General features: G+C 40.2%; 1 protein-coding gene across 1 annotated transcript in view; it reads left to right on the plus strand.

The window, feature by feature from the left end:
* GBE1 (1,4-alpha-glucan branching enzyme 1) overlaps positions 1-15,787 on the plus strand; it is a 686,238-nt gene that overhangs the window by 334,587 nt on the left and 335,864 nt on the right. The window contains exon 6 of the mRNA XM_078658343.1: positions 12,291-12,381. Within this exon, the coding sequence (XP_078514469.1) occupies positions 12,291-12,381 (91 nt within the window). The remainder of the gene's footprint in view (positions 1-12,290; positions 12,382-15,787) is intronic.

Genomic DNA, 15,787 nt, shown 5'->3' on the forward strand with positions numbered 1-15,787 from the left:
CTCTTCCAGCTGTTCTTCCTGGCAGCTTCCTTAGTCCAGGGGCGGCTCCTCTATGTGGGCGGAGGAGCATCGCCCCACTGCTTTCTCGCAGCGCGAGAAGCAGAAACCTAAAATGGTATTTTAAAATTCATTTTATGTTTCTGCTTCTCACACTGCGACAAAGCAGATGGGTGTGCCTGGTTGGGGGTTGGCGGGTGGGTGGGTCCGCTGGAGTCTAGGGGAGTAGTGGCTTGCCCACTCTGAGTGTGCTGACTGTTTGGTTGTCCCTAGAGCTGACCAAACCAGTCATACGCACTCTGCATTTTGTCTAATTAGGCTGCCATTGCAGCGTTGTAATTGGCTTAAGGGAGGAGAGGGAGGCTGCCTGTGGCTCCGTCCTGTCCAGATGGACGACGCGGTGATCCAGCGGCCTATAGGAAATATGTCATAAACTACACTACCATAACTCCATAGTATACTCAGTAAAACATAAATCAAACCCAAGGCCCATTAATCATACATGACATATTTTGACCAACTGAATCATGTGGCCTAATAAACCTATTCACAAATTATATACATTTATATACAACCGCGGTAAATGAAAATCATTATTCAACAAACCTCATTAATTATTAAGCCACTTATGGCGATAGAATCTAACTAATGATAACCTGAACTCATGAAATAACAAGACCAGCTTCAAAAGTAAGATTTTTATTAGCTACTTATTTTGGATTTGTAATTTGAATATCTTTATTAATGCATTTTATTAGAATCATTGTAAGTAAATCAATAGCATCATGATATTAAAAATTTATTATTGGCAATTGAAATTATTAGTTTGACATTTTTCAAAACCTAAGTCCCTAACTAAGCTAAATAAAAGTAAAGTCTTTAAGGGCTCTTACGTGCTCCAAGAGAAGTCCGTCAGCACGACACCCTCATCCAAAGGTCAGCAAAAGCAGCAGCAAGCAAGCATAACCCTTCCACGGGGAATGGGTTTTTATACCTTTCTACGCTAACTAATCTTAGTAAAAAGAATTCTTTTCTGCAAACTCGGAGTCCCATTGGATTAGAAGTGACAGGCGACGTGTCACCTCATTTTCAAAATATCAGTTCCGTCACTTTCTTAGAGTCCATTGTCTCTAACATTCGAACAACGAAGCTTCCTCAGATTGCAACATTTTCTTGCATAAAATTGTCATCATGTCATTTGGCTTCCTCGGATGCAAAGTTATCAAATGTTCCTCCTGCCGGTTCCTGGCCTTGGCCTTGTCCAACAAGGAAATTGTCAGAGCCACATAACATTCGCCAAGCGTTGATACAGTGATGGAAACTTTTTCTCAGAATGGACTTTTTCTTGCTCCGTGCAGAATTTTAGCAGACACGAGTAAACTAGGCCCAAAGCAGCCATTTTATGGGTAACTATTATATAAACAAACACAAAAGAATAATTAATGCGAGAAATATAGTTTGTTCTGTTGCCACCCACCATTGCTAATGATTAACCCATTAGTCTAAATTACCTAGCTGAAGCAAACAAATAAAGCAGCATTTATATCTACCAGTCTTCATTAATCCATCGAAATCCTTTATGCAATTAAAGAGAATAGAGTGACACCACATACACAGGGAAAGCAAAACAAGCACATGCTACTTTTAAAAATAGCCGCAATTAGTTATAACATGACAAATAGACAATATTAATTTATTAAATTTGCACGAACGAAAAGATGCAACAATAATGCACGTTTATGAGCACACAAGTTAATATCCTGCGTGTAATAAGACTTTAATCTAGGTTGAATTAATATAAACACAGCACCAAACGTTAGTAGAATTATTTATCATTATGGAAGTGTGACTTCACGAGTTGAAATAAAATTATTTCTAAATCTCGCTCCGTCAGCGGGACGGTAAATGCAAAGGTAAGTTAATTTTCAGTTTGTTTTTTAAAATTAAATCTCCCCCCTGCGTACTCTCCACCCCGCCCCCCACCCGCGAGTCATACCGTCTGTGACTGCCTCAGTACATCAGTATTCTAAAGTTCTGGGCTTCTTGGCACCCATATTTATTCCACATTTTCCTTTGTTCTCTTGTGTCAAGTTTTTCAGCTTAGTCCAAACCATTTTTGTCCTCTTTGGCCCAGCTTCCTGGCAGGAGGTGGACAGCATTGTGCAAGGGAGACCGGGCCTATTCAGGTGCAAGTTAAATCTCTTCCTGCCACTCTAAATTAAGACCAGGCCTATTCAGCCCAGCTCTGAGTCACCCAGGAAAGGCAGGACACACCACAACCCCCAGTGGCTGTCTGTAGGACATCCCCAGCCCCAGGCACTCTAAAACCAGACAGTCCATTCACAAACCATCAGAGGCACTTAGAATGGTTAGGCAAGAAAATATCCACTTTCTGAAAATGGTATTTTCGAACACACAGTATAAAAATCATCTTTACTAAGAGATGCATTTTGAAATCCTGAGTTCAGGCATTCTAAAGACCTTCTTCCCTATTTGGTCCAAAGAGGAAGTTATACTTGTAAGATGTTACACAGTAGCTCCCATTCTATCCTATGGGACATATAGCCTTTCAATAATGAAAATCGAGATACACTGTATTTCACTATTGGGACATGTCACACACACCAGTACATGTCCTACCTTTCACATACACTGCACCCTGCCCATAAGGGTACCTTGGGCCTACCATGAGGGTGAGTCGTGTAATAATAGGGAAAGTTGGGCCCTGGCAAGTGGGTGAACTTGCCCGGTCGAAATGGCAGTAGAAACTGTGTGCAGACACTTCAGTGGCAGGTCTGATACCCCTTTGAAAGGATATAGTGTGGGTGACACAATCGGTGCTGCAAGCCCACTAGCGGCATTTGATTTACAGGGCCAGGGCACGCACAGTGCACTGTACTAGTGACTTAGTAGTAAGTAAAATAGGCTAATCATGGAAACACCAATCTTTAAACACATTTTACATGGAGTGCATATGCACTTTAGCACTGAATAGCAGTGGAAAAGTGCCCAAAGTCCTAAAACCAACGAAAATGGGGTCAAAAACAAGAGGCCAAAAAGGGAAAAGTCTGGGGATAACCCGCTGAAAAAGCCAGGTCTAACAGTATTGTTAAAAGGGGGGGGGGAGACTCTGAATGTTAGTGGTTGTCTGTAGTAAGTGTTTCTTCCACAGCCCTTATTCAAGATTTTATGCTGGTCAGTTCCATGGTTGGACAAGCAGATTTGTAAATCCAGTAGTTGTACTCAAATCTTTTTGCAAACCAGGCTACAATTGTGTGGATTCTTGAGTGGTATTGCAGCTTACTTGTGCCATTGCATTTGCTTGTGAAAAAAAATGGGTTATTAGTTGATGAGGTAAGTACCCACCCCATGTAATAATCACAATCCTTGTCAGGGTGAATCACTAAAGTCACTAAATAAACCTGAACTCCCTCCCCCCTTCCCTATGGCCATGAAACCGAGCAGAAAGGCTTAACATGGAGGCAATGTGTAAAGTATTTATGCAGTACTGAAAACAGAATAAAGTCGAAAAGCAAAACAATAAATATCCCAAAAATAATAAAATAGAATACAATTTAATAATAATGACACAATTTATTAAGGGTTAAGGGGAGCCAGTGATGTACATTCCTAAAGTTTTAAGTGGAAATGGCACCAAGAAGGCAAATGATAGTCAATGGTGGCAGTAGATCAGGACCTTTGCGTGGACAGCGATGGAGCATGAGTCAGATACACCAAAAGGTTCATCCTGGGCAAATGAGTTTACCTTTTGAATTTAGGCCTTTAAGTCCATCCACTACAGGGGTACACTTCTAAAGCCCCCCGGATCTCATGGGGGACCCTTAAAGACACACGGTGTCAGGTAGCCATTCCTAGTCCAGTTGTCCCTGGTCATCTTGGCCGTTGCAGACCTTCTGGAGCTTGTGCATCACTGTAGCTTAAATAGGCAGTCAGCCATATGACCCTTAGATTCCACTTCCTTGTCCAGAGTACAAGAGAGAGAGCTGGCTCAGGGCTCTTTTTAGATTCCAGACAGTAGGTTCAGTGCTCTCCTGATACTCCTCCAGTACAGGAGTATTCTGAAGTGGAAGACTGTAGGTGCCACATTTATCCTTGGCACAAGTTAGTGGGTGGGGACACGTTCACCAATTAAGGTTCTCGGGGTAACCCTACCAACTTTAGGCATTGTCAAGATGGGTGAAATCTTCAGCGACACTAAACTTGAGCTGTGAGTGTGGAGAAATGTCTGTGACGAGTGTACTATATGCATCCTAGTGTCCTCCTATATCTAACACTAAAAACTGTTTGAGGCATGTCCTGTACCCACAACAACCTCAGAGCGACAAGTCTGGTAAAACAAAAGCTTTCAGCCACCAGACAGTTGATACATAAAAATTGTTTTGGCATCATTTTTCCCCTCTGAAGTGAATCCCAATGTTAAGCCAACAAACCTTTCTAACAGGCTGTGACACAGTAATGTAAAAAAGAAGCCCACTGAGAATGGGGCCTGTCTGTCCGGGGAATGGGTTCACGTTTGGAGACCTCTTGGAAATGGGCCTCTAGTGTCCTATGAAAAACCCCAGAAGCCCCGTCAAGCACGATGTGATGTTCATGCAGAATGTAGCACTTTAATGTCAAAAAGCATCCTCCCTGCTCCACCCTACATATTTGTCAGGTTGAAATGGGCAATATCTGCCCATTCAGGACAGCCAATTGCTTGCTCTCGGGAGCATTTTCAAAATTCCTTCACTCCTATTAAAAAGGTAATTAGTCGCCGACAGAAGTGGGAGAGCAAAATGCAGATTTATCTTCCAGGGACTTGAGGTTGGGCAGAGGTAACGTTCTAAAAGTTACCCCTTTTAAACATCTTTATTACAAATCCAACTTCACCAGTAAAATCGGGTTTGCAAAACAAAATAAGTCCATAGATTACATTTTTCGAGGGTTCCTAGCCAGGGATAACATTTATTAAACTTAATATTGCTTCCCTATGTAACAGCCAACCCACAGTGGAAATATATTTTAGGGAATTTTCAAAACAATGTCCTAATTTTAAGTTCCATCTACACTGCATTAATGGGCAATAAGATTTACTGGGGGTGACTTATTAATATTTGAAACAAAGGTTTAGGCCTGTGAAAGGGAGTTCTTTAAGCAGGTTAAATTTCCAGTTTTAAAAATACACAGCCAGGCTACAGTAGTAGGCCTGAAGCCCGGTTTTACAGTGCCACTGCATAGAAAACACGTGATATGCCGAATTAAAAACAAAATAAAATGGCCAAAGTGGCTACCCTACCCACTGATAGTAATTCACAGGTACTAGGTACTCTCGACACCATACACTAGGTACATGTGAGTTAACTAAATGTCGGTTCAGGACTACTTTATCATGTGGAAAGGATAAGCACAACCATTTTACCTTCGGTTATGTGGGGGGCACAGAGTTCTATAGTCAGCAATGATAAAGTTCAGGAAAAAAGTCCGAAGTGGTGCTGCAGAAATAGCACATTTCCAACAGTTTGTTTTTTCCAAATTTGTTTTAGAGATCCTACATTTGAGTGATTTTAGTTCTGGGGTAATCAAACCTGCTTCCCTTGCAGGTTGTGGTATCCGTGTCATTTGGAGGGTTTTGTATGAGGTGTGATTCGAAATTCAGTGAGAAATGTATTTTTCCCCATTGCTCTATGTAGTATTTGTTCAAAGAAGTAAACAGGATTGATGTAAGAACAGGAGTTTATTCTGCTCAAGAGAATAACAGCAACATCAGGTAGAAGCAGCAGTCAACTGCCAACCAGCCTGCATTCTAAAACAGAGCACAGATTGTCCATAGAACAAGGTTCTTCCTACAAGTGCCTGAAAGGCACAATACACAGAATACTACATTATCCTCTTTCTTCACAAAACAATAGAAAGTTAAGCCAAAAGAAAATAGAGAATAGGAAAGATAAGAAAGGAAAACAAAGAAGAGTAAGTAAGGAAAAGTAGAAAAAGAAAAAAACAAGAACACTGCAAAGTAAAAACAACAGAAAACAGTGTACTAGAGAGTTACCTGAACCTGGCAGGAATTTTACAGACTCTCGAACTCCTGCGAAGTTCTGGCACAAAGCTTACATAGTTACATCTACCATTTCCCTTATTGGTATCAGAACAAGAGCTAGACAAATAGTTATTAGAGCCAACGTCCACACCTTTTACTTTAACAACTTTACAAATGTTCCACCAATTCTTGTTATTCACCAGCACAGCATTGCCGCAAACCTTATCAACAACTAAAGGCTCGGAGAATTTGCTTTTTCCCTTGGTGACATGAACTGGATTTTTAATACGAACAACATCACCAGCACAAATGTTATGAGAAACAGCTCTTTTTCTTTCATCAAAATAAACTTTTTGCTTCGCTTGTACTCCAGTAATTTTGTCCCTCACAAAACGATCAATGCCATCCATAACATTCATTTTCACCCATTTTGACATCCAACCAGGACAGATTTTCGTTGAAGGTTTCCTCCCTCTTAGAAGTTCAAAAGGAGACACCCCAGTTGACGAATGTGCAGTGGTGCGATAAAACCATAACATGGAACGCACAGCATTCTCAACTATACACTTGCTAGCAATAGCCCACTGCACACAATTGTTGAGCACTCGATTCATTCTTTCAACAAGGCCATTAGCCTGGGGGTGATAGAAAGAACTCTTCTTGTGAGTAACACCACCTTGCTTTAGGAAACACTCAAATTCTGAACTAACGAACTGTACACCATTGTCCGTCATAACAACCGAGGGAAACCCTTCCCTTAGGAAAATATCTTTTAAAAAGAGAATTACATTAACAGAGGAAGGCTCGCTAATAAAACTAATCTCCGGCCACTTGGAGTAATAATCAATGGCAACAATGGCAAAACGTGAAGAAGAAGGTAAGAGATTGAATGGACCAACTAAATCAACGCCAATACTTTCCCACGCTCTCTCCGGGAATTGAATAGGCTCCAAAGGGGGTGTCCTTACCTTGTGACTTTTGTCGGAGGACTTGCAAATAACACACTTATCAACCAAAGTATCAACACAAACATCCATTTGCTGCCACCAAAACACATCCCTCAACCTACGTTTCGTGAAAGTTTTCCCTAAATGTCCTTCATGTGCACCATCAATTAGACGTTTCCTCAAACTCTCAGGAGGTATAAGCCTTCCACAACGCAAAAGAATACCATCCTCAACTGTGAGCTCATCGGCAATCTTAACAAAGGTCTGAAATTGCCCAGATACATTCTTTTCCTTGGGCCAACCAGATTTCAAATAATTGACGACTTGAACAAGTACTTCATCCTTCAACAACTCCCTTTTCCATTCAACTTCATTTACAGCACACATTCCCTCAGTCTAAAGCAGCAACAAAACAATCCTCCTGATCATCTTCCTTCTCAAAGTCAGAATCATTCCCAGTAATAGGAAAACGTGAAAAGTAATCTGCCCTGACATTCTTCATACCAGGTAAATAGACAATGTCAAAATTGTACTGAAGTAGCTTAGTCGACAACCTAGCAATCCTTGGAGTATGCTCCTTAATCTTCTCTCCAGTTAAAATAGAGACCAAAGGACTATGGTCCGTTCGTATCACGAAATGACTACCCCAGAGAAAAGGGTTAAACTTCCTGACCGCCCACCAGCAAGCCAAAAGCTCTTTCTCAATGACAGAGAAATTCATCTCTGCCCCACGCAACACTCTCGAAGCATACGCAATGGTGTTATCAACCTGGCCATTCTTCTGAGTAAGCACAGCTCCAAGACCAAAACCACTAGCATCCACAGTCACAACACATTCCTTATTAGGATCAAAAGGCTTTAGAATGCTGTCACTCACTAATTGTAACTTAATCCATTGAAAAATGTCTTGACAGTTCTTGTCCCATACAAATGGCACATTCTTCTTTAACATGTTTGTTAGTGGTTGAACTCTTGATGCATAATCCTTGATAAATCTAGAGTAAAATTCACTGAGACCAATGAATGACTTCAATCCAGATTTATCGACTGGGGGAGAAGCATCTACAATGGCTTTTACCAACCCAGGACGTGGTTGCACCCCATCATGCGAGACTACATGTCCAAGAAATTCAATTTTCTCCTTTAGGAAAACACACTTTTCACTTTTAAGTACAATACCTTTGTCCTGCATAATTTCTAGAACTTGATTTAATGAACTGTCATGATCCTCTTTGTTCACGCCAAAAATCAAAACATCATCCTGGAAAACAATCACTCCAGGAGTATCTTTAAACATTTGACTCATTAGCCTTTGAAAAACTGCTGCCGCCGACGCGATGCCGAACGGCATCCTGCAGTATTGAAAACTACCGAAGGGAGAAACAAATGCCGTCAAATGTCTAGAGGATTGACTCAACACTACTTGATGGTATGCAGAAGCCAAATCCAACTTTGTAAACCATCTTGCGCCTCTAGTAAGAGACAACAAATCTGTAATTTTTGGTAAAGGGTGTGAATCAATCCAGATGTTTTTATTAAGACTGCGCAAATCAACACAAACGCGGCAATCACCATTTCTTTTTCTGGCGACAACAAGAGGAGACAACCACAAGGATGACTCAATTGGTTCTATGATCCCTTTCTTGCATAACTCAATCAACTCCATTTCTAAACTATCCCTTACGCTAAAAGGGACACTCCTGACCTTATGCTTAACTGGGATGGCTCCATCTTTCACTCTTATTTCGTGGTTAAAACCTTTAATCATTCCAAGCCCCTTCCCAAAGACAGTAGGAAATTTGATAGCTACATTTTCAGTATAGTCATTTGATTCTACTACAGCCAAATTTTCGATGCAGTCGTTTGATTCTGCGACACTAACCTGTTCTTTTGTACCTGGTCTTAAAATCAACTGAAACAGTCCTTGGGGGAACCACCCCAAAATGTTTAATCCCTTAATTGAAACATATATTTTTCCAAATATTTTCCTACCCCTGAACTGTAGGATATCTTCAAAATACCCAAGCAAAGCTATTCTGCGTCCTTCATAGGAAACAGGGGCTCTATCAGATGGTTCTAGCTTCCTTTTTGGCCAAGTTTCATCAAACAACGTTTGGGTGATCATTGTTACTCTTGCGCCTGAATCAACTAATAAAGAAATTACTTTGTCACCCACACCAAAATCTTCATAAGGGTCAACACAATCTGAAGGGTCCCCAGTGATGACTCCATCTTCCCGTACTACTACAACCATCTCCCTAAGGTCGTCTTGGATACTGTTAATAGGATCTGAATCCTTTCCTGAATTTTCTTATAACTCAGAAACATTTCCTACCCCTCTTACATTACTCTGTCCCTGAGACTTATTCATGAAGGTTGAATTTCCCTGTCTAGGATTTTGACATATTTTCGCAAAGTGACCATATTTCCCACAAGTACGACAAGTGGAATTCCTAGCAGGACAGAATTTGTTACTCTTATTATGTGAAAGATTTCCACATCTATGACAAAAGTCATTCCTAGAAAAAGAATTTCTCTCATAACGTTGTGAACCAGGATAATTGTTCTTCTCGAAGCGCTGTTGACCAGATGCTGCCTTATTTTCTTTGTTCTCTTTAGCTCTAACTATGGAAACTTTATCTTCATTTTTCTTCTCAAGTTCCTTCACTTCTTTCTTAGATAACTCAATGCTTTTCGCTGTACGGATAGTCTCTTCAAGTGTTGGATTACCTAAGGTAAGTAATTTTTGTTGGATAGACTTATCAGTACATTTACAAATATACTGATCTCTAATTAATTGCTCTCTGAAACCCTCAAATTCGCATTCCGCACTCAACTGCCTTAGACTTGATACGTATGTCTCAACATCTTCTCCTGGTAGCTGTTCTCTTTTGAAGAATTTATGTCTAATTACAACAAGACTAGGTTTGACATCAAATCTCAACTCCAGTTTCATCCTTGTCTCAGTATATTCATCAATGTCTTCTTCTGCGTTGTTTCTTATTAAAGGGGGCACATGTTTATAGATTTCTCTTCCTTCAAAACCTAATGAGTGCAATAATAGACATTTCTTCCTTTCTGCGCGATATCTTGACGCGCCTATTGCACCCAAATAAGTCTCAAACGCATCAAACCATTTTTTCCAACTTATATGTGGATTGCCAGGCGTCTCCAGAAAAGGAGGTGGAGGTGAAACTGACTGCATACCGTACAAAATAAATGTTTGACTATAGAGACTTATCCCAAATCTTCATAAACTTGTCTTGTCGCTGTTTTCAAAATATAGCAAAATATGGGATTGTACTAAAGTTAAAAGCGTGAAATAACTTTTCTTTCAGACACAAAATGCTTTGAAGTGTGTTAAATAACCTTAATAGTGGAGTAACACAATAGTCACAAAATGTACTTTAAATAGGTTAATACAATATGTTCCCAACTCTTTGTGCCGTGTTGTTGAACTACTAACAGCGTCTGTGTGTTCAATTTATTCACAACTGCGCTGGATTATGAGGAACAGATAACGTTGTCCTCGTACTTAAGTCTACAGCGTTGCTAAGATTACGCGTGTAGAAAGAGGAGGTTTTTTAAATGTCTGCCGACAGCGAAGAACAGGCAGCGTTGCCTTCGTGGTTATGGTTACACCGTTGTTAAGGTTACGCGTGTATGTAGAAAACTCTTTAAAATGGCCGACTGCAGCATCCTTAACGTAGACTCGCGTTGCCAACCATATGCGTATTTTCTCTCCAACCACGACTCGCTGACTGTCAGGTTCACTTCGCGCACATGCGTAGACTTGCGCTGCCAACCACACGTCTCTTACGTTGCCAATCACGACCTGCGCTGACGATGGAGACATTTTCTTAATCACTTACGCATCTTAGCGAGTAATTAATATCTTGGGCGCGTTAGAAATGAAATAGAAGGACTTATCTCATTTTTTCTTTTTGCCAGCTGTGTTATTTCTGCGTGGATAACAGCGTATTTTCGTTCTCCAACGAAGATTGAAGTAGAACACAGATTCTCGAGGTAGATCGAGGTAAGACAGGTTCTTTATCTTCTCTTGAGCATCGTCGCCAATATTTTTGTAGTGTTTGTTCAAAGAAGTAAACCGGATTGATGTAAGAACAGGAGTTTATTCTGCTCAAGAGAATAACAGCGACATCAGGCAGAAGCAGCAGTCAACTGCCAACCAGCCTACATTCTAAAACAGAGCACAGAATGTCCATAGAACAAGGTTCTTCCTACAAGTGCCTGAAAGGCACAATACACAGAATACTACACTCTACTCTAATTTGTCATTTCGTTGCCTTGCTTGGCATGTCATGGTTTTCTTTTGCTCCATGTGATATACTAATAATAAAACTGGTCTCTCACTGATTCCAGGCATATTTATTTGTATTTCCTTGCTTGCTATGTAAAATATATATATATATATATATATATATATATATATATATATATATATATATATATATATATATATACCTTGAGAGACTTAGGCAAGGTTCTTTACATTTTTTTTTGTCTGGTCCACAAATCCAGTATTTCTCATGGCAGTGTCTTAAAAGCTTCAAATGGTTGATCTTGGCTGCTTTGCAAGAAGGAATGGGCTGTAATAGACTCAAATTCTATCTTATTGTCTGGCCATATAATTTTGTGTAGTACATACTCAATCCTGCACATCCATCCTTGTTTTCCCGATTTAATTGCTATTTTGTCCCTCCATTTTTGAAGGCACCAAGCAAGATGCTTCTGAAATGGGATGCCTCTTACTTTCTTTTCTGTACTGTGCTTGGCACATATATTTTGAGTTTTTTTCAGCTCGTAAAGTGTCGTTCTTTTTTAAAATGCAAATTGTGGGAACATATTAATTACTGTTGCTGCAGCTACTGCCTCTCAGTATTCGACTTCAGCCCATTCTCGTTACCTTCAGAAGGCTTTAAAAGAATCATCTGTTTTGGCTTTTAAATTTTCGGATGATATGAGTCCTGTTCACTGCACACCCTTATGCCTTCTGAGGCTACATTTCTTCCCCCGTGTAATGAGAATTAGTTTCAATCTGTTTCTTATTTTTACTAATCCGAGGTAATATACTGATTTATATGTAAAGCACCAAAGGAGCAATATGTAGATATGTTAATTAAATTAAGACATTGTATGTGGTGCTTCTTGGATTATGTACATAGTGCGAGGTAAAGTTAACTTGTAAAATGTATCAGTTTATCCTACAGAGTTGTGATTTTTATTAATTTGAATTCATCCTATTATGGTTACATGTTATTGAAATGCCTTGACTTTGTTGTTGACAGGTTATAATTGTATTCAGATGATGGCTATAATGGAGCATGCATACTATGCTAGCTTTGGTTACCAAATCACCAGTTTCTTTGCGGCATCAAGGTAAACACGTATATTTTTTTAAATGTATGTAGTGACATTATAATGCTTTTTGTACTGTGAATATCTTCCAACCAATACTATCTAAAAAGAAAACAATGCTATATTTATTGCTAATATTTATGTTCTCTATAGACCAATCGTATTCCTGTAGTGCAAGCCACTTTATCCATATGACTGCGCACTGATAACAAAGCTAAAAGTAGAACATTTAAACCATTCCTTGGTTCACTAAAACCAGGCGCCAGTGATGCAAGGAACATATGATTTCACCTGGCTTCTAATGAATTGAGACAACTGTGCCATGGCTCTCAAAATAAACAGTGGCTGCTCCTCCACTAAGGTGGAGGAGCATTGCCCCACTGTTCGTTTAGCAGTGCAAAATAAAAATAAAATGATAATAACCAGGTATTATCATTTTATTTTTCTTTGCTCCAACCAGGTCGGGCAGGCTTGCCACAGAGGGAACAGGAGTGATAATAACCAGGTATTATCATTTTATTTTTCTTTGCTCCAGCTAGGTCGGGCAGGCTTGCCACAGAGGGAACAGGAGTGGTTTGCACTCCCTCCCTATGTAAGCATGATGGCTTGATCGGTCCTCTAGGGCTGATCAAACCGTCATGCGCACTTGGCATGTTCTCCATGGGGTGAGTTCCACAGCCCCATGGAGAATATGCCCAGCATCCCATGATGCAGCTGTTTGGCTGGGAGAGTCTGGAAACCTGGGTGCTTCGGAGCTGCCAGCATCGGGAGGAGAGGCATACAGCATCGGGAGAGAAAGTATGTTTATGTATTAATTTACATACACCCTCTACCCCTTACCCCCCTTCCTCCCTCAGCACCCTCATTCAGAGGCAGCCACCACTGAAAATAAATGCTGGCTTGAAAAACTAGATCTGAAGAACACCTTACATTTTACAGTTTTAAGTAGTTCCAAGCACTGCTGGAATGAATGAAGAAGCAGCCGGATCACCTATCTGGCAGGAATTATTGAGCCAGATCGGGGGATCCTCCTGTCCCCTCAAAAAATAAGCTGAATTTGTCCAGGTGTGGTTTGCCACCAGCACCTGCACATTGTCTTCCTGCTGCCCGGAGCAGCAATGTGCAGAAAGTGAGGGGGGCTTTTTCATGTTCACTTCCAGTTGGGCAAAGTAAAAAAAAAAGGGCTTTTCTAAAAGGCCATCAGCCCTCATTTTTTGGGGGATCTACCTGTAGCCTAACACTAAGATACCCGTGCAAAGGGGAGGGGCAGTGGAAGGAACACCGCTTGTTATCACCTCAGATGTACTTAAAGGAAACTATAATTTGGAGGCAGGTTTTTGACTTTGCCCAACTTCTGTATGTAAGAGATATGCGTGCACTGTAAGAATATCAGATTTATCAATATGTTATGAATAATTTAAATACCACTTAAGCTTTTTTATTTAATACTTTTATGGCGCTAACTCATCCCAGTGTCGGGTTTCAGAACACTTTACATCACATGCACACAAATTTATACATGGACAATAAATCATACAAGTGTGTAAATAAATGTACAAGATGGTACATCAGACAATGAGGGTTTCAAGGTGTTGGAGTCACACATCTTTACTGGCAGGGATTATATGTTAAGATTAGAACAGATATGGAAGCCAGGGGATTGCTTGCTGCACCACCTGAAGTGTTAATCCATTTATCAAACTGTTGTTGCCCACCTCAAAAATGACTAGCTACCAATTGATCAAGCATTGCAGACTTTTATGAGAGGCAACAATAATCCTCAATGTAACTGGCAACAATTCAACCACTGTACTAAAAGAAACCAGTCAAATCGGGTCACTGTTTGTAATTTCACTTTTATGCCATCCCTTTTTAACAAGGCAGCCAACACATTTCGCCTAAACATAGGCTTCTGCACAGTCGTATGACTAATGGTGTTCTGTTTTCGTCCACCACTTTAGTGTTTTCACCAGTCTGACCATCAATTATTATGCCACTACGTCCAATATCAAATTCTATAGTGCTACTATCCTTATTTTCAATCAACAAGTTCAGTACATTTTGCAAATTCGGAAAGTTTCCACCAAACACTGTGTTTGGCAAAAACTGTCTCCCAGATCCCAGTGTCCCGTGGAAATTTCACATTCGACATTGTGACATAATAATTGATGGTCAGAATTGTGACAACACCAAAGTGGTGGACGAAACAGTGTACCATTAATCGTAGGAGTTTGCCCGGAGGAAGCCTATGATTAGGCGAAACGCATTGGCTGTGCTTGCTGAAAAGGAATGGAATAAAAGAGAAATTTCAAACCATGACCAGCTTTGACTTGTTTCTTTTAGCACTGTGCTTGAATTGTTGCCTGTTACATTGAGGATTGGTGCTTCCCTCTCCATGTTATATACATTATATGTTAAGATTGCCTTGCTGGGAGAAGCCCAAAGTCAGGATTTATAATGTAACTTGGTGCTTTGGGTTGTCTGCACTGATAAGGCAATTATTACTGCACACATAACCAGCTTTATGAGCCTTATAATAGATTGAGAAAAAACATTAGGGCTCTATACCCATGTCTTGCATTTTGCAATTAGCTGGTTCATAGCTCACTATGCCATATTAGGAGTTCATGGATTGCAACTGATAAAAGGATCTCTGTCAAAAGCACAACAGCTATGTATAACCATAGCATAATAACTTGTCATCTGCATGTTACCCTGTGTGCTTTGCAGGAGACCCAACTGTGACTAGATCAAACACGGATCTCTCCAGCAAGTGCATTGACCACCAGAGTTATCGTACCATTGTTACTATTCTCTGGGATTTACACAAAAAGCTCTCTGCAGCAGGTGTCTTAACCCCAACAGATATTTTAAAATTAAGCTTTTGTAACCAAATAAGCCAGAACACGTTTACTGCCAACTTTTCTGCTTGTTGCCAATTCCTCCGACAGTGTTTTAAAAATAATCGTATAAATTGAGTGTCAGACTGCTTTTCATGACTCCACCTCTTGTGACTCCACCCCATTTTCCTTACCACAACTTGACCCCCAATGTATGTGTTTTCAGTGGTTTTCAAATTCCAGCACTGTTTGCAGGTGAAATTCAATTTTTGTGATTTTCCAAGTTGAGGAACCCCTTTTCCTCAAACAAATTTACATTTGCCAAACAGCAGAAATCAGTTCAAGAAAACAGGTAACTAGAAACAGAGATGAGTAGTGGAGATAGGAGAGGCAAGAGCAACTAGGTTCAAAGGAAGGATAGATGTACTAGTCTAGAGCGAGGGGTAGAGACAATATGATGAAGGCAGCGGTGAGGCACTTGTAGGCAGGAATGGAATTACTACGTTTTTATAAAAAAATTTGAAGAAAGTTCTCGAAGTATTGTTGCCAGGGTATAGATTGAAAATGAGGTAGTAGGACTGAGATTT

The sequence above is a fragment of the Lissotriton helveticus genome, chromosome 8 (assembly GCF_964261635.1).
Source record: "Lissotriton helveticus chromosome 8, aLisHel1.1, whole genome shotgun sequence".
Classification (NCBI taxonomy): Eukaryota; Metazoa; Chordata; class Amphibia; order Caudata; family Salamandridae; genus Lissotriton; species Lissotriton helveticus.